The 21,723-nt window shown below is 44.1% G+C and overlaps 1 protein-coding gene across 1 annotated transcript in view; it reads right to left on the bottom strand.

Annotated features, from left to right (window-relative positions):
- The window catches only part of KATNAL1 (katanin catalytic subunit A1 like 1), an 86,673-nt gene that overhangs the window by 46,566 nt on the left and 18,384 nt on the right, over positions 1-21,723 (bottom strand). The window contains exons 3-4 of the mRNA XM_018555475.1: positions 18,269-18,429; positions 12,846-13,011 (exon numbers count right to left, since the gene is read on the bottom strand). Of these exons, the coding sequence (XP_018410977.1) occupies positions 12,846-13,011; positions 18,269-18,429 (327 nt within the window). The remainder of the gene's footprint in view (positions 1-12,845; positions 13,012-18,268; positions 18,430-21,723) is intronic.

The following is a 21,723-nucleotide window of genomic DNA, read 5'->3' as shown; positions in this document are numbered from 1 at the left end:
CTGCAACACTTCTGCTGACACTTGTGGCTGGTTGCTAAGCAAGCCTGCTGTTCAATCAGTGTGCCTGCATGCCAGTCAAACACACTAATGAGCCGCTCTCCCAAAACTGTGCTCAGAAACCCACACAAATTGCAGTCTGGCTGCTTTATTTTAACAATCTTATCATATGCACACAAAAATAATTACTCTTCGTACATTGAAAGAAGAAAAAAAAAAAGGAAAGAAGCCCATACTTACATAAGCGAGACCAGAAATAGATCTAGACAATGCCTTCACTAGCACAGTCTTTACAAGAACCCGTATTTAGAGAAAGACACCAATTAAAAATGCTAGCTGCCTGGCTGTCCTGGTCTTAGTACATCCTCAGTCACTGATCCAGGACAAGCATGAGGCTAATAAGGTCAGTGGACATTTTTAAGGGAATGTCAGGGCAAAATAATACCAAAAAACATATGCAGTACATATTTCCAATACATGAAAATTTCCCCATGTTTTCTCCATTTAAAGACTCTGCAAGTAAAGAAAAATACCTGTTGATCTGCCAAAAATGCGCTCAGCTCCTACATCTTGTTGTGGGCTGACAACTAGGGATGCACCGATACTGATTTTTTGGGTACCGAGTACCAATATTATGTTTTCAGTACCCTCCGATACCAAATACTGATACTGCAAGTCCCATTAAGGAAGTCGGGCAGCGTGTAATGACTTTCCGTCCGGCTTCTTTATTAGCCGGGCAGCCAGCTCCATGCTCCCTCATCACCAGGTGACGAAGAACATGGAGCCGGCTTTCTGGCAAATCAGGGAGCCAGAGATCGGGTAATGACTCGCCGCCCGGCTTCCTGACTAGCCAGCTTCACGACCATTAAAGAAGCCGGGCAGCGAGTCATTACACGCCGTCCAGCTTCCTGATTGGCCACCAAGTGATGGAGCATGGAGCCGGCTTCCCGGTCAATCAGTAAGCCAGACAGCGAGTAATGACTAGCCTCCCGGCTTCCAGATACCGGCAGTTCCGCTATCGGGATAAGTATCAGGAGCATTTGGGCAAGTACGAGTACTTACCCAAATACTCAGTATTGGGTAACTGACAACACACAGTACTTTTGTGGACTGATTGGTGTCAGCCCTGCCCAGTTTTCCCTTGCTAAACCTTCTGAGACCCTTCCACATCTCCACAACATCACTCATCAATCATTACTCTCCTTGAGATAACACAGGAAGTGAGCACTAGACACCTCTGAATTTCTGACAAGATCAACAGATATTTTTGCACTTAAACAGATTGTCCAAAATGCTTTTAATGGTATATTTAAAGTACCGTATATACTCGAGTATAAGCCGTCCCGAATATAAGCGGAGGTACCTAATTTTAGCACAAAAAACTGGGGTGTATAAGCCGAGGGGGGCACTTTTCAGCAAAAAAAATGGGCTGAAAATCTCGGCTTATACTCGAGTATATACGGTATATGTAATGCTAGGACAAGGGTAGGCAACCTTGGCACTCCAGCTGTGGTGACACTACAAATCCCATCATGCCTCTGCATCTAGGGGTCCTGTCTGTGGTTGTCAGAGTCTTGCAATGCCTGGCAGGACTTGTAGTTCCATAAAAGCTGGAGTGCCAAGGTTGCCTACCCCTTTTCTAGAATAAAACCTTCTTTTAATTCGATCCTCAGTTCCAGTAAACATTTACATTGCAGTCTTTTTATTGTCTGGTAATATAGTAACTGCTAATATAGACAAAATATCTAGTGACCCCCCCCATATAATTTTCCATATAACCCTGCTTCCTATGTTCTGATAATGATAACCATGGCTAAAAACCTATGGTAGCATGGTAAGATTGTACGCTTTCTTCAATATTTCAGGACCCACAAGACACCGTGCGTATGCACAGCATGCCGGCAGTGCCACTGTCAGTCTATGATATCAAAGGCTGTTACGCCCCCTGCTCAGCCCTGCCCAGAATGATTGAAAGCTCCTGTCGGGAGAACACACAAAAGAAGCATCGCTCCTCTATGGCTCAGGGAAGGAATGAGCCAGGTGCTTGCCGCTGGGAGCATGTCCTCACTCCAATACTGTATGAGCATACAAACAGAAGACAAGCTGGCCACACACCGGATTCCACTGGAATAGTTTATTGAAGCTTGTACCACATCACTGGTGTCCTGCGCAAGGTCCGTCTTCCGTCGTAGTGGATCTTGGCCAGGACACCAGTGATATGGTACAAGTTTCAATAAACTAGACTATTCCAGCAAAATCATCTGTTGAATAAGCTCATGTCGGGAGTCATACTGTCAAAACCTCAAGCATGGACACATAGTATCTTATGTAGAGCATGATCCACTGCTGAGCTTGGGTGACCTCAACTGTAACACTCATAAAACGGGGATCACTCTCTGCAGTGATTCGACAAGAGCCTCAGTCAGTCATTAAAGGCAGGGCTGAAAGAACTAAACAGTACTGGTGTCACAGTGGGGCCTTGGGAACGTATGCCTCCCCATACACATTTCTGTGCTGCAGGAAAACAGCTTCACATACATCACAATGTATGGAACCTCCCATGCATAGCAGCAGTTGTAAATTAGTGAGGAACGGACACAGATGCGTGGTTGGGGAGGCATTGTTTGATAAAGCCAATTTTATGTCCCTTTTGCAATAAAACAACATTTACCTGCCTGTTCGCAATCTTGTTTTGAATGTACACAGAGCTGGGCATGCAAGCTCAATGTAACATTCTCGGCACACCTCTGTGCCGGTATGAATGAACTCTCGTGTGCAGGTATTACCTCATCCCCCACCGGACAATCGAGATAGGGTCTTTCTCCCTCTGACCACCAATTTAAGGTAAGAAAGCACCTTTCCCCAGACCACCAATGTAAAGTAAGGTAGCACCTTTCTCCGGGCCACCAATGTAAGGTAAGGTAGCACCTTTCCCCAGACCACCAATGTAAAGTAAGGTAGCACCTTTTCCCAGACCACCAATGTAAGGTAAGGTATCACCTTTCCCCAGACCACCAATGTAAGGTAAGGTATCACCTTTCCCCAGACCACCAATGTAAGGTAAGGTAGCACCTTTCCCCAGACCACCAATGTAAGGTAGCACCTTTCCCCAGACCACCAATGTAAGGTAAGGTAGCACCTTTCCCCAGACCACCAATGTAAGGTAAGGTAGCACCTTTCCCCAGACCACCAATGTAAGGTAAGGTAGCACCTTTCCCCAGACCACCAATGTAAGGTAAGGTAGCACCTTTCCCCAGACCACCAATGTAAGGTAAGGTAGCACCTTTCCCCAGACCACCAATGTAAGGTAAGGTAGCACCTTTCCCCAGACCACCAATGTAAGGTAAGGTAGCACCTTTCCCCAGACCACCAATGTAAGGTAAGGTAGCACCTTTCCCCAGACCACCAATGTAAGGTAAGGTAGCACCTTTCCCCAGACCACCAATGTAAGGTAAGGTAGCACCTTTCCCCAGACCACCAATGTAAGGTAAGGTAGCACCTTTCCCCAGACCACCAATGTAAGGTAAGGTAGCACCTTTCCCCAGACCACCAATGTAAGGTAAGGTAGCACCTTTCCCCAGACCACCAATGTAAGGTAAGGTAGCACCTTTCCCCAGACCACCAATGTAAGGTAAGGTAGCACCTTTCCCCAGACCACCAATGTAAGGTAAGGTAGCACCTTTCCCCAGACCACCAATGTAAGGTAAGGTAGCACCTTTCCCCAGACCACCAATGTAAGGTAAGGTAGCACCTTTCCCCAGACCACCAATGTAAGGTAAGGTAGCACCTTTCCCCAGACCACCAATGTAAGGTAAGGTAGCACCTTTCCCCAGACCACCAATGTAAGGTAAGGTAGCACCTTTCCCCAGACCACCAATGTAAGGTAAGGTAGCACCTTTCCCCAGACCACCAATGTAAGGTAAGGTAGCACCTTTCCCCAGACCACCAATGTAAGGTAAGGTAGCACCTTTCCCCAGACCACCAATGTAAGGTAAGGTAGCACCTTTCCCCAGACCACCAATGTAAGGTAAGGTAGCACCTTTCCCCAGACCACCAATGTAAGGTAAGGTAGCACCTTTCCCCAGACCACCAATGTAAGGTAAGGTAGCACCTTTCCCCAGACCACCAATGTAAGGTAAGGTAGCACCTTTCCCCAGACCACCAATGTAAGGTAAGGTAGCACCTTTCCCCAGACCACCAATGTAAGGTAAGGTAGCACCTTTCCCCAGACCACCAATGTAAGGTAAGGTAGCACCTTTCCCCAGACCACCAATGTAAGGTAAGGTAGCACCTTTCCCCAGACCACCAATGTAAGGTAAGGTAGCACCTTTCCCCAGACCACCAATGTAAGGTAAGGTAGCACCTTTCCCCAGACCACCAATGTAAGGTAAGGTAGCACCTTTCCCCAGACCACCAATGTAAGGTAAGGTAGCACCTTTCCCCAGACCACCAATGTAAGGTAAGGTATCACCTTTCCCCAGACCACCAATGTAAGGTAAGGTAGCACCTTTCCCCAGACCACCAATGTAAGGTAGCACCTTTCCCCAGACCACCAATGTAAGGTAAGGTAGCACCTTTCCCCAGACCACCAATGTAAGGTAAGGTAGCACCTTTCCCCAGACCACCAATGTAGGGTAAGGTAGCACCTTTCCCAAGACCACCAGCCTGATGTCTCCGGCAGAAGATCTCAGGTGGCTGTGTGGGGTCTTAGAGAGCTGTGCAGGGTCTATGTTGGGCTGTGTGGACTCTCAGGTGGCTATGCAGGGTCAATGGTGGGCTGTGTGGGCTATTACCAGGCTTCCTGGTCGGTCTTGGCGGGTACGGACGGTGTGGAGGAAGAGGCTTTTGGCCGGTGCTGTAAACAAGCCCTGCACTTCACAGGAAGGCTGCCGGGACCTTGGCAGCATTCCTGTGAAGCGCGACCCCTGTGTACAGCGCTGGCTTAGGTTAAAACATTTACTGTTGGGCATTTTTACGGGCACAAGTACTTGTGAAAATGCCCGGTATCGGCATGATATCGATATCGGTGCATTCCTAATTTAAATTGCAAAAAAAAACGCAACGAAAATCAGAAGCATCTGTGGCTTGCATTGGTTCATCAGTCTAGTATTCCAGGAGTCCATGCTAAGATTTAATGAGTGAAATGGAAATAATTTCATATCTATTTTAAATTGCACGCTTATTAAAAAGGAAGTTGCACCAACCTTGCAAATAAGTGCATTTGCATATCATTTAACCTAACAGCTGTTCTAAGTAATGACGCCTCTAATCAAGTGAAACTTGCTTCTTCAGCATGCTATTTGCTTGTTACATGAAAAGTATGATCACTACAGGGCAGCAGACTACAAACCAACAGAGGAATATCATCAAGCACAACAACTGAAGGTAATATGTTTTATAATACATTAAAAAGGCCATGTTTATAAAGCAGTAAAGGTGACTTTTACCAAACATTCACTTGTGGTGAATTAATCATGGTGGTGAGTCATTTAAAGCACAATAACCTTGAATATGCCCCCCAGCTGTACAGATTGGTCAAGGTCCATCATGAGGGCATAACATAATACACACAATGTTTTTCAAATGTGTGTTTTTGGTTTAAAGGAGAACTGTGAGGCGAGTGAAAATTACTCAGCCTCATAGTTCTAGCCGACCTGTGACAATGAAACTGTCACAGGTTGGCTCAATAGATCAGGAACTGAGCGAACACATACGGTCGCTCGCTCACTTCTCGATCCTGTCCCTGCAGAGAGCCGTGACTGTCGCTCACGGCTCCCTGCAGGGATTCTCCCCCCTTCCCTGACCGATCCTCCAGCGCTGACTGGTCTTCCTTCTCCCAGTCTGTATTGTGGAAGGATCCAGTATGTAATGCCCATGTTGTTTTCTGCTGATGTGGATGCTCACTGTTGGCTGTGTCAGTCACAAGGACATCACAGGATGCTAAAGAAGTCCTCGCAGAGTCCTGAAGGCTTCCAGCTAAACTCAGGAGTTAAATCTTAGAAATGCATTCAAGCACCCTAATTATTAACAGAAATGTATCTTATGTGTGTATCACTCAGTTGTAGAGCCTCAAATCATCTCTGAATTGGTGCTGACACTGTCCTTCCTTCTGGAGGGTGGCTACTTTTTTTCCCCATGGTCCCTGTGTGTGTTGTAAAGTAGCCACCTCTCCAAGCTTACCCCCCGATGGACTACAATCTCACGTTTAGTTTACCAACTTGTATTGAGATGAATAAACGTTTGTTTATGCATGTTACAATGCAACTATACAATCTTAGTGTGCTGTCCTTTATAGAGACACTGTCACCTTGTCCATCCAGAGCAAAGTGGCAGTGTATTCTGAAAGGCACCCCTCCCCCTTGTCCCAGATTCTTACTTTGCGTTTCCTTTACAGCTCCTGCCAATGTCACAGCCGCCACTAACATCCATACACCAGCTGGTGCTGGAAGCAAAGGGGAGCGGTAACATCACTCCCCCAGTCATGTGACAGTGCTTAGGTTCAAAGACTGGCTACTAGTCTTAAAGAACCGACACATGGGAGAAGATTACATACTCCCCTACACCGAGAAGGACTGGGCATTTTGCCAGCTGCAATGGAGGCAAGAGCAGCATGGGCAAAGTCAATTATCATGACACCCTATACAAATACACTGTCACTCTGCTGTGCATAGGCAAAGTGCCACAGTCTCTTTAAAATCATCATACATGTTACAATCTGACTGTACAACCTTAAGGTGCCCATACACTGCACGATTCTCGTACGAGAATCGCGGGAAATCCCGCGATCGTACGAGAATCGTGCAATGTATGGAAGGCGTGCGACCATTTCTACTGTACGGTCGCACGTCTTCCGTCGAACCAGCAGGCTAGAAAACCCGCCGGGAATCGTGCGATTCTCGGCGAGTTAGTGGCCTGCTGGTTCGACAACTGCCGAACGGGCCGGTGTGCGCACGCGCACGCAGCCCGTTTGCAGTCATCTTAAGCCAGCCCCTCATTGCAGTCATCAGGGGGGCGGGCTTGAGATGATCGAGAGTACGATCTGCCTGTCCAAGATGGGCAGATCGTACGTTTTTTTAATCACTTTACAACCATCGCAAGACTAGGGTCTTGCGATGGTTGTACAGTGTATGGCCACCTTTAGATTTACCAAAATCTATGTGATGAGGACCTTCCTAAACTGATCATTCAATTTGTATCCAATTAGGAAGGTCTCTGCACTACATAGCTGCTGCTAGATCTAAAGGAGATTGTACAGTTGAAATGTAACTTGTCTTGTGAGCCTTAGGTCCCATTCACATATGGGCGCAGTGGCAATACGTGTAGCCCATTGGGTCTCTGAACACGTGCCAAACGTGGAAAAGTAGTACATGTTGCAAATTTAGCGACAATATATTCTGCAAACGTGCAGGGGAAAAAAAGCGTTTGCTCTGCCACATTTGGGGTCCAATCACTAACTGATGGAAACGCAAGCACATATTGTGAACGCATGTCAATGTGTTCACTTTTGTGCACATATGACGCACATTCACAATACACCCTGGTGTGAACGGGGACTTGTAGCTGACCCGAAACAAGAGGTCATCTAGTAGAACAATCTTGTGCACAGTCTTTCACTTGTCTGAGGTTTGTGCTCCGGTAACATATTTATTTCAGATGCTTGCTCCTTGGGGAGAGTAGCAATGATGATGAATTTCTTCTTTTTGTAAAATATTATCTAACATTGGACTGATCACAAGTCTTAATAAATCTCCTGTAACCTTTCCAGAAGTATGAGGCCCTCTGAAATCCATTTGAACAGGTTTCTTTAATCAAAATTCTTTGGTAAATGAATAAACAAAAAAGTTGAATCACTCATTGGAATATATGAGACCATTATCATTTTTCAAGAAATGTGTTCAATTCAGGTGTGACTATGTGAATGTTGTAACTCAGATGTTTTTTTCTTGGAAATTTAAAATGAAATTACTACATGAGCATTAAATTAAAAAAAAAAAAAAATCAGATGGGAGTATTATACATTCAGCTTGTTCTGGAAATACTGCCTTGACCATATAAAATTCTGTTTCTTCGTGCCTTCTGTGTAATTTCTCAGATGTTATCATTGGGAAATACTGCTGGAACACCACCACAGGCCTGTCAGATACACAAAATGCACAGCAGATGCTGCTAGACAAGTGGCATTCATTGAGCATCGCTGATCAATATGCTGCGTGTTTGGTTCTATTTTATATGGTTCCGCAGCGTCATCAGTTTATCGTAACACGCACCTGAACTACGCTATGCTACAGACAGAACAGGAAAGGGAGATTTCTGCTAGTAGTAACAGTCTACATCATAACTGAAAATCCTGCCAAGCTTTTCCAGAGAGGCCGCTGCCTGGGAAACGTAATGTTAAACAAAGGCTATAATTATTCCTGCAATGTCTTGTTGGCTGTGTTTTCTCTATGGATAACAACTATAAAAACAGAATTATACATTTATAATATATATTTTTTTAAACTGCCAAACAAAAAAAAATGTCAAGCAAAGAAGACAATTTGCTTTTCTGAAATGTAGTGTTTACCATACAAATCAGATATCTAAATCTGTACCACAAGAGAGGAATAAGACATGAAATGGTATGTAAAGCCCCAAAAAACTAACTTCTCTTATTTGGACCCTATGGGTCTCTTAAGGCTTCTTTCACATGGGCAGTCTAATTAGGTTTTTCAGGCAAACCCAATCACATGCGCAATGTAAGTCTATCGGCAGCCATGTGCAAACGGATGGGCGTCTGTTTACACTCGGTTACCCCCAACTCCGGGCAGGTCCGGAAGAACAAACGGATCAGAGAACAGTTTCACTGGACCGGATTGTGCCTCGATCTGTGCACAGATCCCCTCCTGACCAGCTCGTGTGAAAGGGGCCAAAGGCTAAATTCAAGGTTAGTATAAAAGTTAAGATGTCCATACACTGCACGAATTTCGCTCAATGGGTTGCCCTGTTGACAGCCTTATGTCGGGCATCCCTAAGGGCCTGTTAACACCAACTATATGTGTTCGGGTTTGGATGACCACTTTTTCCAGCGCAGCCCGAACGCAAGACAAAGCAATTTGTCTAGTAACGGGTGGGCACATTTCACGCTACCATGTTGCGGTGGTGTGCACTTAAAAAAAGTACAGCATGCAGTAGAAAAAAATTTTTACGCACACTGCAGTGAGACATGGTACCACCGTATCGCACCAGTGTGCCCATAGAATTTTATGAAATGTCACTTGGAACGTTTCAATAAAGTTGTAATTTTAAAAAAAGGAACGGTGCGATGAGGCTTGATCGAGCGCATTGGCACTGTCCAGGCTCACCCTCAACCGCACAGCTGCTGGTGTGAGCAAGTCCTCAATCAGAAAATTGAAGGAGCAAAACAGTGATGGCCCACCCAGCGCTCTCAGAATACAAGAGCCCAGCAGGTTATTCGCCCATCTATGCCGTTTCCACGCACAGTTTGAACGAAAAGTACTATAACAGTGGCCAACTTTAACCTTGCAGCGGGGCCGCCTCTGCACTGTATGGGTTAGATGTCTGTTTGGTATAAGGGATAAGGGATAGAAAAAAGGTGAAATACCTTATTCCCCAGACTTCTATCTCTCCATATGATCAGTCCTTCAAAGATGATCCTCTTCAGTGATCGACCAGTCGCATCCATCCAAATCAAAGGAGCGTGATTGAGCAGAGAAGAGCACAGAGTGCTGGGGAAGTAAGGAATAAGGCAAGTATTGTCCTTATTCCTATCTCCCTAAACTAAATGAGCATTTAGCCCTTGCAGTGAGGGGGGTTAACTGCAAGGTTCCTGGCATAAATCTGGTCAACTGATGACTCCCTGTGCTGCACTCTAAACATTTATATTGTTGCTCACTATATGGAGGACTACAGAACCTTTCCCCTCTATGTAAAGGAAAAGAGGCGAGGGGGACGTTATTATAGCCCTGTCCTATGGTGTCAAAGCTCCTTCTCCATAGATACAGTATGGTAAGTGAGTGTTGTGTCACCGCAGGACAGAAAATGTGTTACTGGCAGGATCAAGGAGAAAAAGCCTAAAAAAGGGGCAAACTAACGCAACCACCACACCTAAGGCCTTGTAGGCTAAATATTATATTTTTGTTTTTAGGATTCGATACATTTTATAGATAAATACTAAACAGGTGGGCTTATTTAATACAGCTGTGTAAGAGTAATAATGATGTGCATAGTGCTGTATCCTAATGTTGCCAATCCAATTTCAGTTCACTGTGTTGAAAATAAAAAAATTTTTAACCAGTTGCAAAACTTTACGGCACCTTGCACATTGTCAATGACTTTTTTATGTTTATTCAGTGGGGTTGTACAAATAAAATGCCTTTAGTGCATAGCCATGTGCACCATTCCCGATCGTTGCAGTCACAAGAGGGTAAAACAGCTACTGTGATGGTAATACATAGATTTTTAAGAGAGTTTTGGAGAGGAAATACAGAACCTCCCTATTCAGGCACAGAACACAAACCAGCTTTGAATACTCTGGTGGCTCTAAGAGAGGTTAGAAGTATCCTGGAAACAAATCAATCATATTGAAGGTATTCTCACTTCTTTGATGGAAAGTGAAAAACCACTTAAGTTTCAAGTCTGCCCCACAATCCCGAGAGCCCAGAGGGATAAAACAAAAAAAAAAGATGAATCTGCTGCAACTCACCCAACCTATTAATATGTGTGAATAGAACAAACACATTACAACTTTTAGAAAAACGTACTAGTTGAAAGAACTCCATCCAGAGTATTCGGGTAAAGTAAAATTTAAAAGAGAACTATGGGGTAACCTTTTTATCCAATAGTTCTCTTTAGTGTCACGGAAGGACATATACTAACCTCCCCCTGTGACCCAAAGCTCAGTATATAGCAAGCTATAGCTCGCTATATAATGAGAGCGCCGAAGTTGGGTCAGATCCCCACAGTACTGTCGAGATCCAACCAGCTGGCTGATTGACAGTGGGTTCTGCCTACCTAGAGGCAGAGCCAGCTGTGCCCACCCCTTCCCCTGTCCGTTCCTCCAGTCAGCGATGACTGACAGTCACCGCACTCTGCAGGGAGATGATCGGGAAGTGAGCGAGCGACGGTATGCGTTCACTCACTTCCCAATCAATAGAGCCGACATATGACAGTTTCATTGTCACATGTCGGCTCTAACTATGACTATGAGTGGAAATCAATCCCCTCATAGTTCTCCTTTAATTTAGAAGAGGTTGAGTTATTAAAGTACCAAATGATATAAGATGACTCTTGTCTGATCCCACCCATTTTTCTTGTTTTGAGTGACAATCTTCATGTCTGTGTGTCAGCGGCGTCACAAGGGGGGTGTGGGCCATTGGAGGCGTGACACCAAAATGACTGACAATCATTTTGGTGTCACCAAAAAAGTCGGGCACTCAGTCATGGGCCGAGAGCCTGACAGTGTCAGGAGAGACCCGGCATACCTCATCCCACCGGGTGAACGTCCCCTCCTCTCTCTGCTGGCGTCCATCACTAAGATGGCCGCCAGCAGGCGTCAAGTAGATGACCGCACATGTGATGACATCACGGCGGGGTGTCACCCGGTCTCCGCTCTGTGTGACACCCGAGACACCCCTGCTGTGTGTAATGACAGCCCAGGGGAACTCCTGGTCAGCAGTTTTCAATTTATTGGCCAAATACTCTAATAGGTTGAGGCTAGAGGATCTTAGCTGAATGTCCTTTCTCTCCTTCACATAATATGCGTGTTCAGCTTAAGGCCTCATTAACCTACACAGGCAAAGACGTACAGCGTGCACACCCGTGCAGAAGCCTGTGACCAGGAGGGACAGGTGCTGCGTAGCCGCATGCAGTGGCCTGTACACCTCTATGAGAGGACAGAGCTGCACACAGATATAAGTCATCCCGAACTTGTACATCTGGGTGATACATACAGCACTGGTCTTTTTCGGGCACAGGCTTCTGCACAGACAAGCATGCTGCATGGCTGTGCACGTCTTTGTGAATGAGGCCTAAAAACCGTTAGCTGATATTCTAGTCTAACAATTATGTGCCAGATGCTTTTTCCATTGATTTTAGTGGAACTCTTGGATGAAGGTGTTTCACAAACTAAAAACTTGAGTGTTACACTTTTGCAACATTTATCTCATGACTTTATCAGCACACTTTATCAGCTTATTAAAGTGTAGGTGTGGGCAAAATAAACAACAAAAACCACATATGCAGCACATCTCTCCAGTACATGCACATTTCCCCATGTTTTGTCGCTATGAAAATAAGGAGTACAGAACAATACTGGTTGATTTGTCAGGAATCTGCTGATCTTTTAACTGCATATCTGAGATGACAACAAAGTGCCTCTGCTGCATGGAAATCACAATCAGCTTTATAATCTCTGCCCAGTTCTCTTGTTGCTTAACCACAGAACACATCCCTTTCTCAACTTCATAACATAAGAGGGAAGTGTTCTGTTGTTCACAGAGTAGCACTGGGAAGGTTTTAGAATACTGCTTGGGATTTCAGTGCAACAGAGGCAGATTGCCCAGGAAATTAGGAGCTAGCTGGATTTCTGACAAGATGAATAAGTATTTTTGTGCAATTGCAGTTTTTAAATGGAATTTGTATGTGCAGAGCTGTACTGAATGTTCTCTTTTTTTGTCCAGGCATACACTTTAATGCTTCCTACATAGTGCTTATGTTTAAAGAAACGGAATTGGTTTTCTTACATACCTGCAGTAATCTTACAGTATGCAAGCTCTGTGTCTTACAGTCTTTGAAAAGTAAAGATATCATACTTGGTTAGTGGTGGAAGATTAAAAGCACACAATTTTTACCTTGTCATCTTTCGCCCTGCCTCGCACATCCCTGTCTCGGTTTGAGGGCCTCTCATTCTTTGAAATAGGATGAGCCCTGCCCACTGGTCCATGAGCCTGTATTGCCGGAGACTCCTTCCGCAAAGGTTTTAAATCTCTGTTGGGTCTTCTAACTTGTGGAGGAGCCCTGAGGAGACAAAACAAATGTATTATGTTCAGCTGGTCCTTGCACCGGAATGTTTTGCATTTATAATCTTGTGTAAGCACTATTATAGCTGCTTCAAATGGATGTAGAGATGCCCAAAATCTTGGGTAAGGCTCCAGGATTTTTTTTTCTTTTAGGGCTTGTTCACACCAAAAGCGTGTGCGTTCCAGAGCGGTCGCTGCTGGAATGCACCGCGATCGCTGATAAACTCCCTCCCAAAACGCAAGGGGGAGTTTCTCAGCGATCGCGGTGCGTTCCAGCAGCTACCGCTCTGGAACGCACACGCTTTCGGTGTGAACAAGGCCTTAGGTGTGGACAGAGTGGAGAATGATTTTAACCTCTTACAGGTGTCTAATGTCCTTGTTGGGGAGCTCTCCCCTCACTTCTTGTCTCAGTAACAGAGGTCAATGGAACAGGAAATGAGAGGAAATCTAATCTGAGCTTTTGGAGATCAACACAAATATTATTTTATTAGAGTGGAGAAAATTTAGAGATTTCCAATGTGCAAATATCCATTCGTTCCTTGTAGCCGCTAATCAAAATAATAATAAAAAAATAAATTGTCTTGAGATCCACTAATTGCTATTATGGTTAATAAAAGACATGAAAGAATTGCATGGTTGTTGTATGGCTCATCCCTAATTTATACGTCTTTCACCATTCCAAAAGGTTAATAGGAGGCTAATATACACACAAGTGTAAGGGGGTGAATTTACCTGGTGCTATATCTACAAAATGACTTTTTATCACCCTTTTTATACATTCGCTGTAGTCTATAGTCACAGTGCCCATCTGTAACTGAAGAGTATTTACACATTATTAACACATAGGGGGGATTTATCAAAACTGGAGTAGACAAAATCCGGAGAAGTTGCCTATGGCAACCAATCAGCTTCTCTCTTCAGTTAAGCCTTGAAAATGAAAGGTGGATGCTGATTGGTTGCCATGCACAGCTGCTCCAGATTTTGTCTGCTCCAGTATTGATAAATTCCACTCATTGTATATTATTAGATCACTGTCAGTCAGGTTCTCAAAAATAAAAAACAGGTTGTTTTTTTTTACATATTGTTAGAAAAAACTTTCCTTAAAGCTCATTTCAAGCAACAATCAATCAATAGTGAATAATGAATAATTTACCTTTCCCAACATTAATATATCCCTTCCTCACACATCTAGCATTCTGCTCCTTACAAGTATCAGGTTTCTATGTTTGTTCTGTTTATTTCTTGCCCTGGGGACCTGCAAAGTTGTTTTGCTGCTCATCTCGGAAATGATGTGCGCCATTTGTTATAATCCTCCAACCATTGCCGTAGTATAGGGAGTGAATTATGCACATATAAATGATGTTACAGCAATATAATACAGTATATCTCCTAGAGAAAATGTTGGATGTGAAAATCAATCCAGAGTTTTTTAAAGGCATATATATTAGGGGAGCTGCAAGTAAGATATGAGATCAATTCTGGAGTTGGGCTTTAAAAACACGTACCTAGAGACTTGCACAAAGCCATGTCCCAGTATTTTGTATTGCCACATCCCCGTCTCCTCCTCCAATCACAGAGTGCCTTGTATTCTACGATAAATTACAAGACACTTTGTGAATGGGCAAGTAGTGAAGAGGGGTGGGTAATGTGACCAGAGAGCTCTGCTTCTAGCTGTATCTCTCCCTTCCCTCATTGCCCGAAACCTCAACGTTATGTGGAGGCGATAGCGTGCCGCAAGACAAGCATTCTTTATTTTGCAGTTGGCCTCCGCACACAACACACAGCTTTTTAATGATAATTTACACACTCAGTGCAGTGTGTAAATTCCTTTTTTTCCTGGGGTTTGGCTCTAAAAAGTTGCTCCTTAGCACTTCCAGGTTCGGTATGCGGTTCAATTGCCTTGCAAAATACACAACCGGGAGAATAGGCAGACAGTCGCTTTTTGTCAGCACATTAACACAGAATAGACCCAAAGAATAATGATAACATTTTTGCATACAAAATGCACATGATCCAATTGCGTTTGTAAATGTTCCCCATTGTATCTCTATCTATTACCACCTTATCAGAAAATATCACACAAATAAAAATGACTAAAACAAAATAAAGAGATGGATCGCTTTAGCTGTCTGAAGAACAAATGCTGGAAAACACAAGATGAAGCTGTTTTTGGCAGTAACTTTGTCCACATGTCAATGCCAGACAAATGATGTCTTTACAGCAGAATCTAATATTAAAAGCAGTCTGTCTCATAGCTCCGCAACAACACGCTGCTATCAAATGAAAGATGGCAGATTGTAGCTCTGAGAGGGATTACACCACAGTGGACGGAATCATTCAGCTAGCAGACATAATCGAGAATCAAACAGACTAACCGAGAGACAATTCATAAAAATATCCCCAGTGAGCAGATGTAACAATCCTACAAGCAAATGGAGATACTATTGATTGAACAAAACCACCAAATGAAGCTTTTGCAAGGAAATGCATGTCAGAAAAATAGACAGAGTCCACCGTAAATAGCTTTAGGTATTTATTACAAGGTCAAACAGATCGAAGGTTCAACTGACGCATGATTCCAGTGAGCAGACGGTAAAAGCTTTCAGATAAATAATGATGGATTTAGGTTTTGTGAATCGTGGCCAAATTGATAGCATTGACGTTACCGATATAAATGAAATGATGAGATCATAAAACAGGGCTGAAAAGGTAAAGTGAACTTAACCTGGCATCAAATGTGCCTAAATCTAGCCATACATACGGGTGAAACTCGAATAATTAGAATATCGTGCAAAAGTAATTGCAGTAAGTGCTGCAAAAGGGGCCCAAACCAAGTACTGAGTACATATGCATGCTTGTACTTTTCAGAGGTCCGATATTTTTCTATGTACAATCCTTGTTTTATTGATTGCATGTAATAATCTACTTTTTTGAGGTTGTGGATTTGGGGTTCTTGGGGTTTTCATGAGCTGTAAGCCATAATCATCACAATTATGACAAATCACGACTTGAACTATCTTGCTTTGCATGTAATGAGTCTATCTCATATATTAATTTCACCTTTTAAGTTGCATTAGTGAAGTAAATGAACTTTGCACGATATTCTAATTATTCGAGTTTCACCTGTATATAGGCCCGAGAGAAAAATCACTTGATTCCCTCATCCAAGCCAAACATGCAGCTGCCTTAGTAACCAAACATGGACTATATCCGATAGGATGCAGTCACTGTTCAGCTGGCAATTTTTCCATCGTGCTAAGTCAATTTCTGCTTTTCAACTTTTGGAGGAGCCAGATGGTGCTGACAGGGCCACCCACAGCTCAAATTCCATCTGATTCAGCAGAAATCAGCCGCATTTGTCTAGCTTTAGGTAACACTGGCACAAGTACCCGTGTTGGAGATAAAGCTGATCCCAGTGTCTGTTTGGAGCCCCTTTAGATCTTAAGCCCAGGCAGAGCCTTGACTTCTCTCTAAGTCACAATTAAGCTTGCCTCCTCCCATCAATAATCCCCCACCTCTTCTCATCCAATTATCTCTGAGTATCTGCCATTTGATGGAGTTATAAAATGTGCTGGCCATCATCTCAACTTGGAAATTAGTTGAGGCTCGAAGTATGATTTACTCATTATTTTCTCTTTTGTAAGAGGAAAGGGTGGGCTCGCAGATGTAAACACTCCACTGTTTATATCTGTGATTGGTCTTCCAAGCAGAGTAGATGTCTTGCTGCACTCCTTACTGGAACAGTGGCTAACCTGTATATACAGGTGGGTGCTTGTAGTGACCACGGATGGCACTGTGAACAACACAAAAATAGCAAAGATGTCACCAGGACACCAAAAAGGTTTCAGCAAAAGTCTATTTAATGACAAATTGCCATTCAATTACAAGCGCTTTTGGGGCCTCAAGGGGTCTCCTTCATCAGGCTCAGAATGGACCCTTGAGGCCCCAAAAGCGCTTGTAATCGAATGGCAATTTGTCATTAAATAGACTTTTGCTGAAACCTTTTTGGTGTGCTGGTGACATCTTTGCTATTTCTGTAGTCTTCCAAGCAATCACAAGGTACAGAGAAGCTCATATCAGATCTGTACACCATGTCTGTGAACCCAGCTGTCTGAGGACACGAGTTGCGTCAAGTCAACCCATATCTCTACGATTAAGTCCGATGGGTGGAACGTGTTAAAAGGTAGGTGGTCTATGCTGAAGGACTGATGGTGTTTCCATTACTTTTCAATAAAAGTTTTTACATTTGATGAACACTCATGAAGAACTGTCCAGTGTGGTTATTGTATGGGATTTGCAAGTTTAGAGCGGAGGCGCGTTCAGTACCTGCACTTGGCATACTCTTGAGGAGGGGATTCAGCATGAGAATGAGTGGCGATTTGAGTGTTACAGACTACAAGAAAGTACATTCATTTGAATTTTCTACCTAACGCACCACAACAGATCCAACAGTGCTGCCAAGCGCACTGCAATGCACAGTAATGTATTACCATGTGCTGCAACGCAATGATGTCAAAGGGAACTTAAAAGGAGAACTATGGGGTCGGTGTTTTTCCCCATAGTTCTCCTTGGGGTAAGGGGAGGACACAAACTAGCGTCCTCCCGTTACCCTAAGCTCAGTATACCGCGAGCTACAGCTCGCGGTATACTGAGACGCCGCACCTGGAGCAGCGGATCCCGCCTTAGATGACGGGATCCGCCCAGCTGCGTGAGTGACAGCTGGCTCTGCCTATCTAGAGGCAGAGCCAGCTGTACCCGCCCCCTCCCCCCTCCGTTCCGCCAGTCCGCGCTGGCAGATCGGAGCGGGGAGAGGGGAATCCAGCCCCTCCCCCTGTCACGGCAGAGAGCCGTGACAGGATCGAGAGGTGAGGGAACCCGGTATGTGTTCTCTCACCTCCCGATCTACTGAGCCAACCTGTGACAGTCTCATTGTCACAGGTCGGCTTAGAACTATGAGGTGAGTGGAAATCACTCATGTCATAGTTCTCCTTTAAGCCGAAACTCCTGGTCTGAGCACTTATTCTAGGGTAAAGTACAAGTATATAAAAGGTTTACTGTTTTAGGAACTATATGCACTCTTCGCCCACTCAATGATCTTACCATGCACAGCCTTTGTAAGGAAAGAGAAAACCATTTTAACAGCAGGTTTTTACTTTGCAGATAGCTTGTGTGAAAGGTTAAAAGGCAGCCAAACAGATGTCCAACATCTGGGATATCTAGTGCTAGCAGTACTCCTCACCATTATATACACGCACCTGTGTTCTGCTGGCACTGGAGGAGGCCAGACAGCCGGGTCCCTCGCCGGTTCATCTTGTAAAGCAACAGGGAAATCTGCCGGCTTTTCAATTTTAAAGGATTCTAAAGTATTTACAATAGTTTTCACTTGTTCATACTCTTCCACTAACTCCTGGCACACCTGCAATAGAAAAACACAACATTACAAACGGTTCTAATTTGTCATCAGCGCTCTTTAAATGTGTGTTGGCTGAACAAGGGTGCCTAGAGCCATTCCTGAAAATGCTGCCAGACAACAGCTGTGTTATACTGGTTAAAGTGTGCTTTCAAAGTGAAATTAAAGCTGGCCATACATGCACAGACCTGCGGGCTGAATGGAAGACCTTACAGATTTCTGTCAAAGGAGTGAAAAATGGATAAACTGTCGAGTGCGGGCTGTCAGAATACAGTAGCCCAGCAGGAGAATCTCTGCTGGCATCTATCACAATACTCGAACAATGACTGCATCTGATTGGAAGCAGTAACTGTGCAGCCGACAATTTCACACCCAACTACTTCGACAAATGTCAACCGAAAAATCAACTTCTGTCAAGCCGGCTGGTGCCAGAATGCCAACCACAACTTGAATTTCGGTTGAGACAGCAGGAGTTGGTCAAAATTAAAAAGAGGAATATGGCTTTATTCCTTTCTGCCCCCCATCCCTGACCTAACATATCCCACCCTACACAGATGCACACTTCCTGAAATCCAACGCCCAAGGCCTCTGGTGATTGTTTACATCACACACTGCAAGTCTTCACTTTCCTGACCCGGCGCGCACAGTAGACCCCCATAGTCGTCAATGGGGCTCATGTACCGGAAGGTGGAGGTAGATGTCTACAGGGTTCTACTGCACAGGTGTGTCCAAGAAAGCGAGGACTTTCAGCACGTGATGTAAACAATCCCTAGAGGCAGCAGGCATCGGATCTCGGGAAGTATACATCTGTGGAGGTAGAAGGCGGGATCTGTTAGGTCAGAGGAGGTGTGGCAGAAAGAGTACGTGCACTTTTCTAGTGTACATATTCAGTTTATAGATAAGATTTCCCAGAATTGAATTGTGTTGTTCCTGAATTGCAATTCAAATTAGGGGCAACCTGCTACATGAAAGATGTCACTGCCAATATCTTTGAGGATGGGCAGTACAGTGGTATAGTGGCTCGCACTTCTGCCCTGCAGCACTGGGGGTTTCTGGTTCAAATCCTGGTCAGGACACTATCTGCAAGGAGATTGCATGTCCCCCTGTGCTTGCATGGGTTTCCTCCCATACTCAAAAATCATGCTGGAAGGTTAATTGGCTCCTGTCTAAGTTGGCCCTGTATGTTCATGTGAGATAGGGACCTTAGATTGTAAGCTCCTTGAGGGCAGGAACTGATGTCAATGTGCACATGTAAAGCACTGCGTGAATTGTTGGCGCTATATAAATACCTGTAAAGAATAAAAAAAACTGCACTGTAATTTGTACCTTACTCGCAAAATGAAAATGCATGGGAGGGGTGCAATATTTATTATACAGCACTGTAGGGCAATAAATCGGGACATTCCCCAAACATTCCCTGCAGGTGAATCCTTCAGGTGCATGTGTTTTATATTACAGTAACTGATTCGGCACAAGTGAATGTCTGGAGAAAAATCACAATCACTGCTCATATCACTTATATGTTATTATAGCCAAGGAAATCCCACCATGGACTCACTAAGAATGATTTAGACACTTATACAGGTATGACATATCTCCATATCTATGGCACAGATCCAGGTAAGGTTCTCTAGTAAAGTCTCCTAATATTCATGCAGTATATTAGTCTTCATACACAAGCGCCTCCAGCATTAGTTTTATTTAAACACAGAAGAAATTGATCTGGGAAGTATAAAACTTAATACTTCCCAGTTCAAGTTCTGCATGTAAGGGCTTATGCACACAACCAGCTGGGGCCGTACAATGGAAGTAAGGCCATAATTCCCCACCCAGGACCCACAGGCGTTGTGCAGTGCCCATAAAATAAATGGGTATATGCCGGATGTGTGTAAATACTCTCTCGCGTATGGCCGCACAGACTGTTAGCGTTGACGGTTCTGCACCTATATGCATTCATGTGTTTATGCAAATCCAATGTATACTCGTGTACAGACATTGATTTTTGTGGCTACAAGCCGTACCTGTGGCTCCCAGGTGGGGGAATACCTCCCAATTTCTGCTGTAAGGCCCCAGATGGCTGTGTGCATGAAACTTTAATGTACCTGCATTTATATGCATTCAGAGTATCTAATCTGTCCCTGGACACACAGATTTCTATTTTCCCAAAAAGCAGCTAAACAGAACTCAAATGCAAATAAACACACCGTGTGAATATCATCTAAAATCATTACATGCACGTATATTTAGTTAGAAATGTCCTATGCATATAACTGCATGCCAGTGTGAATGAGGCCCAAGTTTCTAGAGAGGCCCTGTTACCCACTCACTGAGAAGGCAGTTATTTAGAGAGAACGTAGTGAAAATTCACAAGAATTCAGTCGTTCATAAAATTCTTAATAAACATGGCGTGGATCGGGTATAAAAACTGCAGCAAAAGGAAGAGATGCTGCTGGCAACATTGCCCACAGAGACTAAAGGATATGAATTTCATTATTCAACCTGAGCTGGAAAACAGCAACTCTAAGCAGCTTCAATGTGTTTAGCTGGTAGGAGAATGGCACTTCCTTTGTGTGAACTAGAATTTTTAAAATAAGTGAACTTTTTTAATTCAAGTTTTATCTAGAAAAATGAGTGCACAGACCTAAAGAAAATACAGGATAAGCGCACTTATATGAAAAACAAAAATTGTATTCCCAAACGGCCAACCTCTCTTTATCAAATCTGAAAATACAAATAAATACCGCATCTTGCATCTAATCAAGGTGACCACAGGCCAGGTCTATCCCGGCCCAGTGGAGGATGCATGCCATCTTGTAAATGACACATGTATGCTATGCCCAAATAGTGGCATCCCAGAGACATGCACCGAACCAAGAAAAAAGTCAGTAGTTAGGCCACATACACGTGGACTTTGCCGAGTTTGGGGGATCCCCGGGGCAAGAACCAACAGATTCTTGCGGCAGGAATCCCAGCTGTCCCCGTTTCAATAAATCGTTTGGAAGAATGTCACCAGCAAACCAAAAGTCCTTTCAGGATCACCAAGTGTTCATTTATTAAGAACCATATCAAATAAAGACAAGTGCTTTCAGGGCCGCGCAGGGTCCCTTCATCAGACTTAACATGTTAAGTCTGATGAAGGGACCCTGCGCGGCCCTGAAAGCACTTGTCTTTATTTGATATGGTTCTTAATAAATGAACACTTGGTGATCCTGAAAGGACTTTTTGTGTGCGGGTGACATCCTTTCAAACGATTCATGTAGCAAGCGGCGCCATCCACAGTCACTACGAGCACCCTCCGCA

This window comes from Nanorana parkeri, unplaced genomic scaffold, assembly GCF_000935625.1.
Source record: "Nanorana parkeri isolate BGI_ZX_2015 unplaced genomic scaffold, ASM93562v1 scaffold198, whole genome shotgun sequence".
In the NCBI taxonomy this organism is placed as follows: domain Eukaryota; kingdom Metazoa; phylum Chordata; class Amphibia; order Anura; family Dicroglossidae; genus Nanorana; species Nanorana parkeri.
The sequence above is the reverse complement of the archived record's forward strand: the minus strand, read 5'-3'. Positions and strand labels throughout refer to the sequence as shown.